Here is an 18,633-nt window from a genome sequence, read left to right as displayed (position 1 = left end):
TCTTCTTTGTTGCGCCGTCACACCACGTGTCCATGACATCTAGAAACTCCTTCCAAGTAGTAGAATAATATTGATTGCTCAATGAAATAAATGATTACGATTGAAATGTGGTATATAAGTCGTTCGTTTTTGGTGAAGTATTATCAGTTGCCATCATCAACAACAACAACAACAGCTATTCCAATTCCTGACATGGTACTCTTCTGTCTAATGGACGAAATTATAATTTACTTTAATTTGTAGTGCCGACTTTAGCTTCAATGATATCACCGCGCACCGTTAACATACTCATAGTCTGGACAGCACCCTTCTAAATCCGAAAAGTGTCATACTTGTAGTAAATATTTGGTAGAATTCGGTCCAGGACAAGCTATTAAATTTTTTGCTGCGCTCCGGTCTATCACAGCAGTTTTCCTAATACCGTAGAGAAGTTTTTTTTATTAACAAATAAAACTCGATTACTAGAGTTCTAGCCTGATACGAACTAAATTAAAAATTGCTCATAATGAACTTATCATCTTATCATAAATAAAAATAAATGCTGTTAGCTGTGAGCTTTTGCTGGTCCCATGAATATAATTCAATGGATATGATATAAATATAATATAAATATTCATATACTTGCACATTCACGAGTCTTCTGAATCTATTATATTACATAATACACGACTTCTCATTTCATAATTCATATCAAACATTTATATACTCATGCAGCGAGAACAAAATATTTAGTGTCGAAACTAACACAAGCAGTCATATTGCCGTGTTGTAAAACGGCCGACCGTTTACTACAAGTTAAGTCAAGTCAAATCAAATCAAAACATAGTTTAAAAAACGTATACGCTATCTGCAACATTTGACATTTAGCACAGCCACAACGTGCACAGTCTGGTTTAGTCAACAATGTTACCTGGGAACCTCAGGCTATCATGTTCATTAATGAATAGAGATTCGGCGGAATGACAGGCTGAGCGCTGCCCAATAATCAACAATGCAGCTCTAAACGCTGCGGACTTTGCTCTAACCAGAGCCCTCTCGCTTGCAGTAGCGCGCGACCGCCGTGAAACAAGCGCGTCACGCAGTACGCGTAGGCACATGGCTATGTGAACTGCGGACTTGCTATTATAAAAATTGATGAGCGCTCGATTTGAAATCCCGACGCGCATAAAAACTGCCACTAACTGCTACAAACTGCCACTAACTGCCACTAACTGCCACTAACTAGTAACTGCTACTGTCGCGCGCAAATGCGTGGGCGCGATTGTAGCAGTTAGTGGCAGTTAGTGGCAGTTAGTGGCAGTTTGTAGCAGTTAGTGGCAGTTTGTGGCAGTTAGTGGCAGTTAGTGGCAGTTAGTGGCAGTTTGTGGCAGTTAGTGGCAGTTTGTAGCAGTTAGTGACAGTTTCTTTGCACTTAGCTCCTCCTGTGTTGCAGGTCAGAAATTCGGTCAAAACTGTAAAATTTCGGTCCTGGAAATTTCATCTTCAAAAACTGAAAATGGGACAGACTTGTATCTCGTCGTGACCCCCATTGTCGTTTCGCTGTAGAGTTTCAACGCTACAGGGGGAGCCGTGCACTCGTGCGCGGTGGGTCATACAACGTATGATCGACAAGGACAAACTTTGGGACAATTTGATTTTCCAATTTTCTTCGAGATTTTGACTTCCAGTACCCCAATATCAATTTGGTTTCATACCATCGTCAATTAACTAATTAGTAATTTCCGGGTATAACGCCAACGGGTGATGCTCTTAAAATATTTGTTGACGAGTCCAACTCGGCGCGCGTTTTGGTAGGTTATAACTTTGAACTTACAAACCTACAATTTCCGGGCAAAAATTTCATCCAATCTGTCAAATATGTGTTTAGAAATTGTCTATCACCCCCATGCAATGACGTTCCCCCATCACTGCATGCAGCAGTTAGCTTTTGTGAGCGGCAGTTAGCTTCTTTGCACTATAGTCCTCCTGTGCGAAGGGTAAAATTGCAAATGCAAAATGCTTCCATGGCAATTTTTACTAGTCCATTGTCAATATGGCCTAGCCCGGCGCGCGCTTTTTCGTAGCGTAGCACTCGTGATCGTTTTAAAAAACGCTTTGAAAAGATTTAAACGAGTACAAAGTAAGTTTCCGACATACGTCAAATTTTTACTCATTTCATATTTTCATTTTCATATTCCAACAAGGAGATCGACATGAATCGGCTAAATTAAATTACACGTTACGTACCATAATACTGTTTGATTGTTAATACACTGCTATTCCGCTCAATAGTACTGATGTTCGCAAAGGCGCGCGCTCAATCAAAAATCATGAACTTAACGCGGGTGATACTCGTAAAATATCTGTTCCATATATTATTATATTATAATCAGGACCGTCGACGCGACGAGTCCAACTCGTTGCGCGTCCTGGTAGGTTGTAAACCTACAAATCATGAACGTGCCATGCAATGTGGTCTGGTTTTGAAGTTTCCCCGTTATAATTTGTTTTTGGTTTTGCAATGTTCAATTTATGGTCTGTATACTGCGCTGACCGAAATTTCCATAAAAATTATTCTGCTTCTGAAATTTCGGCTGTAGTAATTGTAGCACGATGCCTTACTCTGCCGCGCCGTGCACTCGATTATGCTTCTCGCAACGTCGGCGTAATGCGCTACTGTGCCTCGCCGAGCTGCGAAGAATTGACACCGTCAATTAACTGATCTAGTAATAAATAAATGTAAAATGTAATTGTTTGCGGGCGGCGCTCAGCATGTAATTGCATTGTAGGTTTATAAACTACCAAGACGCGCGCGGAGTTGGACTCGTGATCGAAGAACTGTTAGTTTTTTCCTGTTTCATTTGTCGACAATTTTGGATTTTTTTAGAAAATCTTCTCTTTACCCCAAAAAATTCATGGTAAAAAAGTCAAATCGTAGACTTTATAAATTTCCTCTTTGGCACCAAAAATTTCCTCCGAAATCGAAAATTTCCTTGCAGATTATTTGCTAGTCTGCTATGGTTTCTGGCTGTGGGTGTTTCGGTGAGACCATTTTAATAGTAGTGCTAGTCTCGTCTAGTAGTGCTAATTGCTATAATAGTACCTGACTCTACACTGTACATGTACAGATGCAAACTAATTTCTAAAGCCTTCATTTTTGTCCTTCTTTTTTCTTTTTTGTCCTTCTTTTTTCTTCTATCAGTTGTGATGGAATTGTAATGAACAAAATCCATATATAATTATTTATGATATGTTTGATTTTTTGTTATTGTATGTCATTCAAATTTGGTAGACGGCCCCAACGTTAATGTGGCTCTTGCTATGTGCTGGTTCAGCCGAATTAATTATTATTTGATACATGTTTCGTATCCAAATATCAGAGATATTATTATTTCCGCCTTCGGCGGGGCGCGCTTCGCGCGCGAAAAGTGGCATGCAACGTATGTCAAATTATTATGTAATCAAGTTTATTTTTCTCTTTTAGTTAGTTGTCATCCGGCCAAACATTAAGCAACTTATATTGCAGTACCTTTTATCAATTCGTTTATCAAAATATGTCATTGTAATTTTGAATGGCTGAAATGTAACGCTTGATTTATATATATAATAATTAATTGAATTTTCAAATAAAAAAAAGTGGAAATATAAATACAGCGTCTTTTTTGTTATACAATGCACGAGAAATGTTTGTTGGTTTCTTTGTCATTTGTTCTGGTTCTGCTTTAAACCTTTCCCTATGACAATAATTGATAACTGAAGAATATTGACAACAAATGAAAATTAACCACAGAAGACAGTTGACAACATATAATAATTCACAACAGATCGGCCATATCTTTTGGCCTTATTCTCTGGTTTGAAAATCTTCAAACTTTTCTCCAAGCCATGTAATTCAATTAAAATTGATAGCTTAGCTTTGTATTGTGAAGATTTTGCTGTGGCATATACAATTTTGATACAGTCACTATTGCGGGGATGCTGAAATTTTAATCAGTTTCATCAGGCAAGTTTGATATTCTATTAACACTCTGTTTGTTTCAAAAAGACGACCTTTATAAAGACAAAGCTTTCAAATGAACAAAAATTAAAGACATCAAGGCTTCAAAATTCAAAAATTGAAGACACCACAACAGGTCTCAAATAGATTGGATGTAATAAAGTACATTTCACACACTGACCTTACTTCTACCAGCAAATTTAAAGACGGGTTGCGATGAATTGGACGGTGAAGCCTTTAAAATGGTCAAAATTACAGACACTGAAGCCTTTGCCATAGTTAACCGTCTTTATTTAACAAACTGAGTGTAATTGCATTGTGGATGTTTTTGACTTGACACAGGAGTGTTGTTTCCACACAAATGTGACTCCCTTGATGGATAACCGTATATCTAACAAGGAATCACTCCCCTCATGTGACCCGTACCATAAGTCTGATGAGATTGCCATTCTCTAAACCAGGTTGTATAAACTGGACAATGGACATATGTATTTTTAAAATGTGAAGTATTTCACATATGCATTGTATATATTGTAAAAAGTGATTGCTGGTTGAAAGTTTGAATTTAGGGGCCCTTCGTTACGCCACTGCATCAAACCTTGGCAGTCGGTAATTTTCCTCAGCCCCGGAGTCACTAGTCAGCTAACCCTAGTGATTTCCTCGCCCCGGGAGTCACTAGTCAGCTAACCCTAGTGACCAGAGGATAACAAGACGCAGAAACAGGGAGTATCTACAAAAGATTATTTATTTTTTATCATTATTTTTCATTAGTCAACCAATCTATTATTTCCCAAAATCAATGTTTAATGTTTTTATGTACAATCTACTTCAAAGTAGAATTTCAAGATAGTTATCTGTTATATTCTCCTAGTTAAAATGTTCCAAGATTGATGTAAGCCAATTGAATGGGTTCACAATGCTATATTGTTGAAGATCCTCTTTATATTGAAGTTCCAAGCAGTATTGTCCTAAAAAGACATTCGGATAATCATCTTGCCTTGGAGAATCCTAAAGGTATGTCGAGAGTTTTAAAAGATATATCCACAATACATTTTCTAGATAAATATTGTTTGAGAATTCATTTTTATCTACACATTTTAAAATGAAAATGCTGTATAACGTGATCATTCTTGTTATCAATTTAGATCTTTAATAATTAATTCATCACATTAGAGTGTATAATGGAATATGGAAATTAGATATTGGACATACATGAGTCTATCTTTAAAAACCAAAAAATAATATCATCATTCTTATTGATTTTAATTTATTTCAGAAATGTGGGCAGACAATTCACTGAGAACTTCAAAAAGGCACAAATTCAACGTTTACCTGTACCAATCTGGAGATCAACACTCTAGCTTGCCCTATGCTGCAAGATCGGTATGATAAAGCTTTTGATGCTGCATATAACTCCACTTTTGGCCTATTTGACAGCCACTAATATTTTTTTATAATCGCACCAGATTTTTTTGGTTCCTCATCCAGCTTGTGACTGGACCGGGAGTTTGAGAAAAAATATTTACTTTTCGAAACTGATTTTCGTAAAGACACCTCAATATTGTGTTGATATTGGGTAGATGTGTTGGGAAAAACAATATATATATTTTAATAAAATATAAATAATAAAGATTAGGGAATTTAGCTGATGATCGTAATATTATATAGCTATATAGCTCAATATAGCTCGTGAGTAATAAGAACGATATTAATTGAGAGACTCAGTCACGTGCCCAAGGCGTATCTCTGCTCTTGTAACCCTATGAGGCGTCTTGTGACCAGCAGCTTTTTTATTGTTGTTATGGGACTGATATGGCTGAAGTCAACAAATGAGCCACACGCTGGGCTAAGAGGGCGGGGTTATCCGTCGAAATGTTAGGTTCACCTGACCCACCGGGCGCGCACGCCTTCGTATTCACTGCTCTGAGACCCTATGTGGCTTAGTGTGACCAGTCTCTGTTTTGCTTTTGTTTCGGCCGATATGGAAGTTGCTTGTGTGTTTCCGTCTTGGGGTACATTTAACTGTTGCTTGGAAATATAATCGTCCCAAGAATCTGGAACTTGAACTTTAAGCTGCTTTAAATGTCAAAGAGGTTGTAAATATAATTCTAGGTTGTGATTATAATACTACTTACTATACTACTAACTGGAGTTGATACTGTTTTATATGTGAAATTATAAGTGACAGTTTTTAGTAATTATATCAATTGCCAAATAACAATGTATGAGACTAGTCTTGCAATTACTATTTCAATTGTTGGTATTTATAGTGTAATACCATTAGTTGGTCATATTTGATTGTTTTGGATCCCAATGTACAATATCATTATTGAGTGCCCTTTAATTTATGAGGCGCACAAGTATAGCTTTCAGTCACCTCTCTAAATTACAAAACATTTTTACAAATTTCAAATAGTCATATACCACGAAAAATTAGGCAAGGTTAACCTCAGTAGTTTATACCATTTATAAATATCCTTACTATAAATTGGAAGGCACCTCATGTACAGGATTAACCGTCTCGCTGGAAATATCTCTTGTTGAAGGATCCATATATTATTGAAGATACTGTTAATCGTATTGCCCACTATTTGTCAGGCTGTTGAGGAGAAGCACAGTAATAAGATATCCTACCCGAGAGTAGAGCGAGGTAAGAATATCCTGATGCCAGAGTATAACTCCTTCAACGACCCCCATCTCCAGCAGTATTACAAAAACAAGTTCCAGGTTACCATCTGCGTATAGAGAATACCTGTGACGTAAGGTGTTTTAACAGCATAATTTAATGTACCGTATCAATCAATGTGCAGCAAAAGAATGTTTTAATCTAAATTTTAAATTATTACATCTCTATGTTTCCAGGTTAATTTGGTAACTAGATATTTAGAAGCTTACATTATATACCCATATTTGGTTACCAGATGATATACCCATATTTGGTAACCAGATGATATCCCCACATTCCACAGGGCGCGTTACCACGCTCCAGGCCAGTGTCACCTGCGGGCAGTGCACGGAGCAACAGGAGCGTAACCAGCAGTGGAGGTCAGGAGTACCATGTTTCTGTAAAGACTGGAGATGTGAAGGGTGCTGGAACCAACGCTAGGGTGAGTTTATACCTGGACAGATTTGAGTGTTAGATGTTAAAATATTTGCTATTTTATACTCAACTGGTCATAAGAGGTATTGTTTTCTTGGTAACCATGACAACGCTTTCGGGTGTTATTGAGAAATTTGATTATTTACCACCAAAATAGTTTAACATTTCATACAGTTAGAATTTTATCTATCTGTTTAAGAAACTACTAATATACCTGGCCACCAACAACTTTTCACCTTGACTTTACTATTACATTAACTTAATTATTAGTTCATGCTCACTAAATATCACCCTTCAAGTTACTAATTACATTTTAACTCTGTCCTCTTTTTGCTCGCTCAATGTAATAATCTTCGTTAAAGCCAGTTGTGGTGATCTCACATTCCTAGATACAAATCTAATCGATTCAGGGCCATGCAGGTGGCACTTTTATTTGAAATATTGGAAAGTCTGTACTTCACTGTACAACTTTATATTGCACATGTACATTTATTGTAGCACAGTTGTATTGTACAATGTACAATTGCATTGTACAATTGTAAGTGATCGGTAGTATGTGCTCGTTAACAACTTAACAAGGCACAACTGCAGACTCTACTAACGAGTTGCAGTTATTAAGTGCTATCATACTGTTTAACTACTTAAACTTAGATAACATAGCTGATAATTATATGCATAATTAATATCATGGTGCATAAAATTTGAGCGAGACAGGGGTTCATTATTGTTTGCTCAAAGTCCAAATATTTCGTGTAAGACATCTTTCTGTTTACACGCAAGGTAACGTCATATATATAGTAGAGAGCTTGAGTCATGATATTTGTGGAGGTTGCCATGGCAACGCAATACAAACTGATCCAGACTCCTGCAGTAATTACTGTACAGTGGCTATATAATAGCGAGTTATGCAGTGTGCACTTATATTACCTGCACTGATCGGTGTTCAAATATGAGTTGAAATTATGTTTATGAGCTTATTAATATTAACTAATTGTAATTAGGAAAAACTATAATTCATTATATTTGAAATTGAGCGATAAGATAAAGAAACTAAGAAATCATTATTGTACAAAATAAAGCCCTCATTGTCAAGCTTGTTCAAACGTTCAACTTGTTATTTTAACCTAAAACTAGTGAAATACATGACATGATAACGTATTCAGGTATTTATATAACGTATTTATCAGGTGTTTGTAACTCTGTACGGAAGTAAGGGGAAGATGACAAAACGCCGTCTTCACAGTGAGAATAACGACATATTCTCACGTGGATCTGAGTTGATGTTCACTGTGTACGGTCCTGATATTGGGGACCTGGTTAAAGCTGATGTGGAGGTAAAGATACTTAATTAGATCAGCTAATTTAGTAATTAATTACCAGTTAAATGGAGCGTGAGTAATAAAATCCTACGACATAAAAAGCTTGAACGTTATTTGAAAAACAAGTTTAGTAAAAATGTGTCTAATTTCTCTCCGACTTACTAGAATTACTCATAAGGCAAAAGTAGGTGCCAATTAGTGAACAGCCACCCCAATAGCTTTAATCAACTAATTAATTACCAACTAAGTAATTACCAACTAATTAATTACCAACTAATTAATTACCAACGTCTCAGCACGACGGAATAGGAGAGCAGCAGTCCTGGTACTTGGAGCAAGTATCGGTGGAATGTAACGGAAGAACCTGGACATTCCCCTGTAACCAGTGGTTGTCTCTGCAGCGAGGAGATGGCAAGATAGACAGACAGCTTGTGCCTAAGGGCTCTCAAATTAAGGGGCCAGCTAAGCAAGTGCCCTTCAAGAAATGTGAGTTGTATCATAGCCTGGAAATATGGAAAATATGACCTGAAAATATGGTTCATGTGTATCCAGATCTATAAATTTTGGAAAACTTGAGAGCACTGAATGTCACTTCTGCTGCTTTAGTTTCGCAATTGAAATTCCTCAAATTAAACCTTTTTTGGAACTTACTCCACTACTAATCACCAACTTTTAACTTGATATCTTGTTGGTCACTACTACTACACTAGTCACTATATTAGTCACTACTACTACACTAGTTACATTATTTATATTAGTCACTACTACTACACTAGTTACTTTATTAGTCACTACTACTACACTAGTTACTTTATTAGTCACTACTACACTAGTCACTATTAGTCACTATTAGTCACTACAACTGTAACTCCCTCCCAGTGTACACTATCTCTACAATAACGGGAGATATAAGGGGAGCAGGTACAGATGCTAATGTGTTCATAACAGTGTTCGGTAAGAAGGGTAGAACACCCAAAATACAACTCAGCAACGGTTCAGATACTTTTGAGAGGGGCCAGAGTGACATATTCAAGATCAAAACCAACAACCTCGACCCCATCCAGAAAATAAGGTTTCATTGTTTGTTCAGATAGATCTTTTTTCTTTCATCCGCTATTTAATACTGACATATTATCTAAGAGTGACCCAGCGAGCTGCCTCGATATAACTATCATAATTATTTATGAACAATTCAGTTAGTTACCTACTTAAGAAGAACCATTAAATCTAAAACTTTAACCTTCATATTTGTATGCCACTGTTGACATTACAGATTACATAACAGTTACCCTAAAATAATACCAGGATAGAACACGATAACAGTGGGTTTGGGCCAGGGTGGCATCTAGACAAAGTGACAATCAGCTCGGAGGACAGCAAATATTACTTCCACTGTAACAACTGGCTAGCCGATGATGTGGGAGATAAACAGGTTGTCAGGGATATTGCTGCGTCCACTGACCCTACTGGGGCTAGCGCTTGTAAGTTAAACAGGTTGTCAGGGATATTGCTGCGTCCACTGACCCTACTGGGGCTAGCGCTTGTAAGTTAAACAGGTTGTCAGGGATATTGCTGCGTCCACTGACCCTACTGGGGCTGGCGCTTGTAAGTTAAACAGGTTGTCAGGGATATTGCTGCGTCCACTGACCCTACTGGGGCTAGCGCTTGTAAGTTAAACAGGTTGTCAGGGATATTGCTGCGTCCACTGACCCTACTGGAGCTAGCGCTTGTAAGTTAAACAGGTTGTCAGGGATATTGCTGCGTCCACTGACCCTACTGGGGCTAGCGCTTGTAAGTTAAACAGGTTGTCAGGGATATTGCTGCGTCCACTGACCCTACTGGGGCTGGCGCTTGTAAGTTAAACAGGTTGTCAGGGATATTGCTGCGTCCACTGACCCTACTGGGGCTAGCGCTTGTAAGTTAAACAGGTTGTCAGGGATATTGCTGCGTCCACTGACCCTACTGGGGCTAGCGCTTGTAAGTTAAACAGGTTGTCAGGGATATTGCTGCGTCCACTGACCCTACTGGAGCTAGCGCTTGTAAGTTAAACAGGTTGTCAGGGATATTGCTGCGTCCACTGACCCTACTGGGGCTAGCGCTTGTAAGTTAAACAGGTTGTCAGGGATATTGCTGCCTCCACTGACCCGACTGGGGCTAGCGCTTGTAAGTTAAACAGGTTGTCAGGGATATTGTAGCCTCCACTGACCCTACTGGGGCTAGCGCTTGTAAGTTAAACAGGTTGTCAGGGATATTGCTGCCTCCACTGACCCGACTGGGGCTAGCGCTTGTAAGTTAAACAGGTTGTCAGGGATATTGTAGCCTCCACTGACCCTACTGGAGCTAGCGCTTGTAAGTTAAACAGGTTGTCAGGGATATTGCTGCGTCCACTGACCCTACTGGGGCTGGCGCTTGTAAGTTAAACAGGTTGTCAGGGATATTGCTGCGTCCACTGACCCTACTGGGGCTAGCGCTTGTAAGTTAAACAGGTTGTCAGGGATATTGCTGCGTCCACTGACCCTACTGGGGCTGGCGCTTGTAAGTTAAACAGGTTGTCAGGGATATTGCTGCGTCCACTGACCCTACTGGGGCTAGCGCTTGTAAGTTAAACAGGTTGTCAGGGATATTGCTGCGTCCACTGACCCTACTGGAGCTAGCGCTTGTAAGTTAAACAGGTTGTCAGGGATATTGCTGCGTCCACTGACCCTACTGGGGCTAGCGCTTGTAAGTTAAACAGGTTGTCAGGGATATTGCTGCGTCCACTGACCCTACTGGAGCTAGCGCTTGTAAGTTAAACAGGTTGTCAGGGATATTGCTGCGTCCACTGACCCTACTGGGGCTGGCGCTTGTAAGTTAAACAGGTTGTCAGGGATATTGCTGCGTCCACTGACCCTACTGGGGCTAGCGCTTGTAAGTTAAACAGGTTGTCAGGGATATTGCTGCGTCCACTGACCCTACTGGGGCTAGCGCTTGTAAGTTAAACAGGTTGTCAGGGATATTGCTGCGTCCACTGACCCTACTGGGGCTAGCGCTTGTAAGTTAAACAGGTTGTCAGGGATATTGCTGCGTCCACTGACCCTACTGGGGCTAGCGCTTGTAAGTTAAACAGGTTGTCAGGGATATTGCTGCCTCCACTGACCCGACTGGGGCTAGCGCTTGTAAGTTAAACAGGTTGTCAGGGATATTGTAGCCTCCACTGACCCTACTGGGGCTAGCGCTTGTAAGTTAAACAGGTTGTCAGGGATATTGCTGCGTCCACTGACCCTACTGGGGCTAGCGCTTGTAAGTTAAATAGGTTGTCAGGGATATTGCTGCGTCCACTGACCCTACTGGGGCTAGCGCTTGTAAGTTCGTCCAGCTTGAATTTAGAACAAATTATTGATCAGTTTCTTGGTGGTAAATTTAACCCAGGTTGTAATATTTTCACAGTCGTATCCAAGAAGCCCGACCAATAAGGTTAGACATTAGGGAAGAAAAGTAGGGACCCCCGGGATAGTTTTATAGATTGAACACAATTTGCAGGTGTGAAGTATATAGTGACGGTGGTTACGGGCGACAAGTTGGGTGCAGGTACTGACGCAGATGTCTACTTACAGATGTTCGGAGAGTTAGGTGAGTCACCAACCATGGCACAAACAATCCTTTATTTTAGTACCCTACTTGTCACCAACCATGGCACAAACAATCCTTTATTTTAGTCCCCTACTTTTTATTTCGCCTTGTACCATTTCGTTCCTGCTATTTATATTGACCTTTGTTTGTGTCAATACTGTTGCAGTTTGTGCACGGAATACTGTCCCTTTAATCAAGCAGTATTTTATGATTTATGAGAGATTTAAATTGAAGGACCAGTTGCCGCTCAGAGAAAAGTCACGTGACTTCTTTTTCATGCGCATTCCAGGCCATTCCACGTTGACTGTTGATTTGATGTGGGATAGCTTTTCGTATTGTAGTCTGGGGCTCGTAATGATTTACAGAGACTGCACTGGTAATAAAGTAGTGTGATCAACGCGAGAGTAAAAACATATTAGAGTATATAAGGTAAAATTATGTAAATGCGAGTACATATTTCATAACCTGACATTACGCGTACAGTGCTATCTTATAACGAAAACATCTCCTCATTTATACCTTAAAAAGTTGCACAGTGAATAGTTGGATGATAAATATTTAATCTTTATGCTCATTGCTCAGGATCAGTGTCAGTACATCCATCTCATTTGTAAGTCAATGGATTATTTGAACCTTCTAACCAGATAACAGTAAAGAAATTCTCCTTTAACCAGGTGAAACAGTAGAAAAGCGGCTGGATAATGCGCGCAACAACTTCGAGCGAGCCAAGACGGATGTGTTCCCACTAGAGGTTCCTAATTTGGGTGTTTTGAAGCGTGCTGTGATCCGCCATGATAACTCTGGGCCTAGTCCTGCTTGGTACTGCTGTAATGTGAGTATCAACTAAAATACTTTGCAGCGTATTTGTAGAGCATAACATTTCAAATAAATATAATTATTATTTCTGATTCAATCGCAAATCAAAGAAAGACAAAGTGGCCATGTTATGGAAACCTACTTACAATCTTTCCCTTAGGTATCTGTGAACGATGGCAAAGAAACGTACGTTTTTCCTTGCAACCGGTGGCTGGCAGAGGATGAGGGGGATGGCAAAATACAAGTCGAACTGTGGACTGGTGAAGCTGCTGATGAGCCTTCTGGACAAGGTACAGATTTTAGTTTTTCGATACTCTGTAGTCATTATAATAGCCATTATCGGACTGTGCTAATAACTCTAATAATAGCAAATATTCGAGGTTTCATCCGCATGTTATAATTTGGCAAATAATTTTAAATTTTATTAAGATATGTATTAGAGCGCGCGAAAACATTTTAATGGTGCAATGCTCTAATTCGGCAGCTAGTGTATTTAAGTTGAGCCGCGCAACGCATGGGTCCCAGCACGCATTGGCTGCATTCCATTAAAGTTGATCAAGCAACGCCAACTGTCATTTAACATTGCTTGTCAAAAAAGAAGTATGGAAAATATTAAAAAACCGCTCGATATTATCAGGGGTTAACTACATCGTAACCACCTACACCTGTAACGAAAGAGGAGCAGGTACCGATGCGAACGTGCACTTGATAATGTACAGCACAGACGACAGTAGCAGTGGCAAGATCGTCCTGAGAAGGGATACTTTGAATGCTTTCAAGTTAGTTTATGTTCAAATCATCTCACATACAGTTACAGATAATTCTAAACTAGGCACCAGCTGTTCAGGCTAAATCGTTAAATGTTAATCGTATGATTTGTTCAACGGAAAACAAGAAAGGTCTAGATTAGCCATGCTTTTAGTTTAAAAAGGGGATTATCATGTTAGATAAGCATAAATAGATGGTATAAATAGATGATGAGCATAAGAAATGTATTATGCTGAATGAAAGCAAGTATATAACATGGTGTAACAAATATTTTCTAGAGTTTTCTAGAGTTTTCACAAATAAACCCCCTGATCCTCTCCTTCCAGGCGTGGGAGACAGGACGAATTCGAGATTCAGGCAGCACCCCTCACCCCTCTAGACCGTATAGTAATAGGACACGATGACTCTGGTTCTGCTGCAGGCTGGAAATTGAGTAAGGTCACTGTGGAGTGTCCTTCTGCGGGGCTTTGTCAGACCTTTCTCTGTGACAAGTGGCTCGCTAAAAGCGAAGGTTTGGGGTGCTACTTATACTGCCTGATTTTAACATAAGTTGGATTTTCAGATGATTTGTAACAGCTCACTCGATTTATTGAACGTTTATTCAGCTGATTTATAAACACTCTTATTATGAAGTAACAAGTTGCAACAACTCTAGGTGACGGCTTGATAGAACGTGAGTTGAGTGAACTACTGTCCGCTAGAAGAGAACAAGCCAAACAGTCCACCTACGAGGTGTGGATTTGGACCAGTGATATACGAGCTGCTGGGACTGACAGCAATGTATCCTTACAGGTAAATCAGTGAAGTAATAATTGCTTACAGTAAGCGAATATTGAAATGAAATGTAGATTTTTACTCAGAAAAGTTTTAAAGAATTTCCACTTAAAACCCTTGTCCCTCAGATGTACGGAGAAACAGGGCAGACCGACGTTATATCACTCGACAACAAATCCAACAACTTCGAGAGGGGATCTCTGGACAAGTTGACAGTCAGTGCTCCTGTTGTGGGGGCTCTCTACAAGATCAGGATATGGCACGATGATTCCAGTCCTGCTGCTGGGTGGCATCTGGATAAGGTGAGGATGGTGGAGGAGAAATCAGGAGGTAGATTTTAGGGTATCACTTATAGGATGTGCTTGTTTTAGTCGAGATCCAAGGCTTGTTGAACATTAGTACTTATCGGACTACAGTGCGTATACCTAGGATTTTTAGTGCATCAGTTTAAGGACCGTCCTAATATTAGAAATCTTTAAAACCTACAATATATCAAAAAATTCCATTTCAGGTCCAAGTGTACGAACCAGAGTCGGGGAGGAAGGCCCTCTTTAGATGTGGACGATGGCTGGACAGGGGTGAAGATGATAACGAGACTGTAAGAGAACTTCCGGCAGTGAGCGGAGGGCAATACCCCACACCCTTACCTGGTAAGTACATATTTGGGGAGGGGGTAATACCCCACACCCTTACCTGGTTAGGTACTTTTGGGGGTTTTTAGATAACTCTTTGAGTTATCTAAAAGATAACAGCTGCTTCCATGTAAATCTCCTTAAATGTTTCGAACCTTTATTCTATGAGAATACGGTAGCCATGTTTCCATTACAATCACAATAATGAAATAAGGTGCTTATACCACCCATATGGATAGCAGCTGGCACAAGACTTGTCATTTAACATGTCAGAGCTGTTCTAAACAATAAAATCGATCAACTAAACTTGGGCGATCTGTCAATGTGACATTCCATAACTGTCAAAGTCTCTACAAACAATTGATAAAAGGTTAAACTTGTCACCATTTCAACCACAACACATCTAAGAAGAGGTTGGTTTTCGTTCTGTTCTTCAACTCTTTTCAAGATGAAGGTGCTCGGCTGTCTGATGACTGTGATGCTAGTTACGCCCTCCCTTGCTAGTGAATTGAAGATCTTGAGTGTTCCATCTGGTGAAAATGGTCCGCCTCCCTGTGCTTTAACCTGCTCTGGTGTCGCAAAACATAGCGCTGGAAAACAATGGAATTGGATCAGCTACGGTACGGGTGCCGGCCGGGCAGCATTGAGACGGATCAATATTGCGGAATGCGGGTTTGTGACACCACCAGTTGTTACTTTTCTTTACGGCTTGTGTTCAAGGACACGTTTTGGGTAATCACAGTGGAGGACGCAGTGCCAAGTGAAATGATAGAAAACCATTGTGACGTGCATTGGATTGCAACTGCGTTCAACTGCTGAGTCAGAACAGAAGACCGGTTTTAAGTTTCTGTTTAAGTTCCAATTAGATATAAAATTCGACCAACAGATGTTTTATTTGTTATCTTTTAAAGTTTATGTACCAAATTGAGTATTCCCAAAGCCTGCAAAAAAATCATCTAGGAATCAAGAACAATTTTAAGTGACCGAAGAACACGCCTAAAACAAATTTGAAATGAATTTAAATGAAAAAAACAAAATCGGAATGAAATTAAATGAAATTAGCTTGAAGTAACTAAAACTATCCCCCACAGTGGTACAGTACACTGTTGCAGTGACAACAGGTAAAAAAGCAGGTGCTGGAACTGATGCAGACGTGTATTTGTGTGTAGCAGGAGAGAGGGGGGACACGGGGGATAGGTGGTTGAGGAAGTCTACTACTGGTATCAACAAGTTCGAGAGAGGAGACGTGAGTTAATCTTGTTTTACAACACGTATTTTCGTATATAACGTATTTTAGTCAGGAGAGGAGTTTACTTTACATTTACACTTTAATAATGTTTTGAGATCTAGTCTTGTTGAAAGCGAAAGTGATACCTCGAATGAAAGAGAAAGTGAAACTAACTACTTCAGACGAACGAGTTCACGATATCAGCCGTATCATTAGGAGAGCTCCGAAGATCAGGCTGGGACACAACAACGAGGGAGCATCCCCAGGGTGGTTTTGTGAGAGTATAACAGTCACTGGAGCCGAAGTTCAGGGTGGAGGGGCCCTGACTTTCCTAGTAAACAGGTTAGGAATTAATGCCATCATTACATTCCGGTCTATTCTGTAGCTCCTGCTTTTTTAGCTGTCTAACTTATTCCTGGGGATTGTCAACTTAATGCTTTAATGGGAATATAATTGTGTGTGAATTATATTATGTAAGCTAGTGTGCCAATTGCCATAACGAGTTTATAACCCATGGATAGAGAGATAGTGACCGGTTAAGATCAGTAATTTTCGCAGTCTACTGTAAATACGTCAGTTTTGTCGGTTATATTATGAGTACCGAGGCTTTGGTAATACTATAGTTTTTATATACTATTAATGCTATAGATTTGTAGTGTTGTAATTAGTTTAAAACTATAGTTTTTCGTCTTTCTCAGCACAATAAATGGATAAGATGGTTTATGGAATCATGGTAGCTATTAATACCTACTTTGTGATGTCTTAGAAATGAGGTGTTTTATTTTCCATAATTAATAATTTCGTGCCATATAAGTCAGTTATTTGATTTGTCTAGAAGGACTATTCGTGATCGCTCACATATAATTACGTAGGCCATATTTTGATCATTTCATACCCCCTCCACCTCTGTAAGCTACTTAATAATATTATGTAGAAATTACACCCCCTTCCCCCAGGTTTGATGTAGCTTCTTAACAATAACTCATTTATTAAATTTACTTTTACACTATGCATCGTTTATTGCAATTCCATAAATCTTACTCTAATAATTGAATAATTTAGTCAGGGGAAAAGTGATCGATTTAAGGGTTCCGCTGGATTTGAAGGGTAATAAGGATTTATCAACGGAATATGGTAGTTAGGACCCCTACGAAAATAATTAGACTTGTCGCCAATTTTGTATCTCAATTTTGTATCTCACTTATTCCCACTTTTTACCACCTTCTTACCACCTTTCTGTCGTAGAAGGTTGCAAATTAATCGAGGATGTTTATCTTATCAAGGAGAAAAACGTTTTGTTAAAAAATTTGTACGTTGGACAATCAGCTAATTGGATAGTTACCAATTTAAAGCTAATTACCAACAAAAAAAAATGGAGAAAAATGCTTTGCAGAAAAACTTCGCTTGGCATATTTTAGTAATTAGGAATAACTAAGCGGAAAGGGCTGAACCTGAAAAAGGTAAACCACACAATATTACAGTTTCATAATTAATTACAGTACAGCCTTATCAAATTCCACATGAAGAAACAGCACAAAACTAAAAGGACCATTTAAGATCGAACCGATTTTACCTGCTGTACTATCATTTTATTGATTTAAATGATTAAAACCTCTCTATACCGTCAATCTTACCAATCTATACCGGGTACCTGAATGTACCGGTAACCGGGCCTCTTCTTTGCCTCTATAATTAGACCCAGTTGTGCAAGAAATGTGATTTCCCACCGGGGTTTCTCTGAACTGTGCACTTTTTGTCACTCTCGCAAGTGTAAAATATATACCTTCCAACATCCACTGTGGCTTTTTTGTATCGCGAATGCGCATGCCGCTTCGTTTGCTATGCAAGATACCTCAAATCACCCCCATATTATGTCATTGTCAGGGTCGGGATAGAGCAGGAGGTAGCATTCAGAGTTCAGAGGTTGCTAGAAATAGCTAGACTTAGAATGAACTTGTGGTAGCTGGGTGGTGCTGGCATGGAGGTAGCAGAACGTAGCTACATGAGGTACTGATGAAAACAGGGAACTGGGAAGCTAAGGCTGGTTAAGACCTAAAAAGATGAAACTCTATGAAACTCTAATATTGTGTGGTTTACCTTTTTCAGGTTCAGCCCTTTCCGCTTAGTTATTCCTAATTACTAAAATATGCCAGGCAAAAAAATTTCGAAGTTTTTCTGCAAAGCACTTTTCTCCACGTTTCATGCAATTCGATCACTTTTGGCGGGAAAAAATATTTTCGAATTTTCGAAAAAAATTGTAAAGTAAAAAATGTTCGAAGTTTTTCTAAAAACTACATGTTTGCGTGTTTCAAACGATTTCGATCATTTTGAGCCAATAAAAAATTATCCAATCAGCTGATTGTCCCAACGTAAAAATTTTTCTAACAAAAGTTTTCTCCTTGATAAGATAA

The 18,633-nt window shown here is 39.2% G+C and overlaps 1 protein-coding gene across 1 annotated transcript in view; it reads left to right on the top strand.

Annotated features, from left to right (window-relative positions):
- Positions 1-4,834: 4,834 nt before the first annotated feature.
- The window catches only part of LOC134820227 (lipoxygenase homology domain-containing protein 1-like), a 42,393-nt gene continuing 28,594 nt past the window's right edge, over positions 4,835-18,633 (top strand). Inside the window, 18 exon segments of the mRNA XM_063830448.1 lie at positions 4,835-4,990; positions 5,253-5,359; positions 6,575-6,715; positions 6,946-7,083; positions 8,264-8,410; positions 8,692-8,881; positions 9,275-9,467; positions 9,701-9,876; positions 11,915-12,004; positions 12,679-12,836; positions 12,981-13,110; positions 13,458-13,599; positions 13,915-14,099; positions 14,244-14,380; positions 14,491-14,664; positions 14,874-15,012; positions 16,086-16,240; positions 16,383-16,564. Of these exon segments, the coding sequence (XP_063686518.1) occupies positions 4,882-4,990; positions 5,253-5,359; positions 6,575-6,715; positions 6,946-7,083; positions 8,264-8,410; positions 8,692-8,881; positions 9,275-9,467; positions 9,701-9,876; positions 11,915-12,004; positions 12,679-12,836; positions 12,981-13,110; positions 13,458-13,599; positions 13,915-14,099; positions 14,244-14,380; positions 14,491-14,664; positions 14,874-15,012; positions 16,086-16,240; positions 16,383-16,564 (2,693 nt within the window). The 5' untranslated portion in view covers positions 4,835-4,881.

Source organism: Bolinopsis microptera, chromosome 8, assembly GCF_026151205.1.
Source record: "Bolinopsis microptera isolate Bmic1 chromosome 8, MBARI_Bmic_1.0, whole genome shotgun sequence".
Taxonomy (NCBI): domain Eukaryota; kingdom Metazoa; phylum Ctenophora; class Tentaculata; order Lobata; family Bolinopsidae; genus Bolinopsis; species Bolinopsis microptera.
The sequence above is the reverse complement of the archived record's forward strand: the minus strand, read 5'-3'. Positions and strand labels throughout refer to the sequence as shown.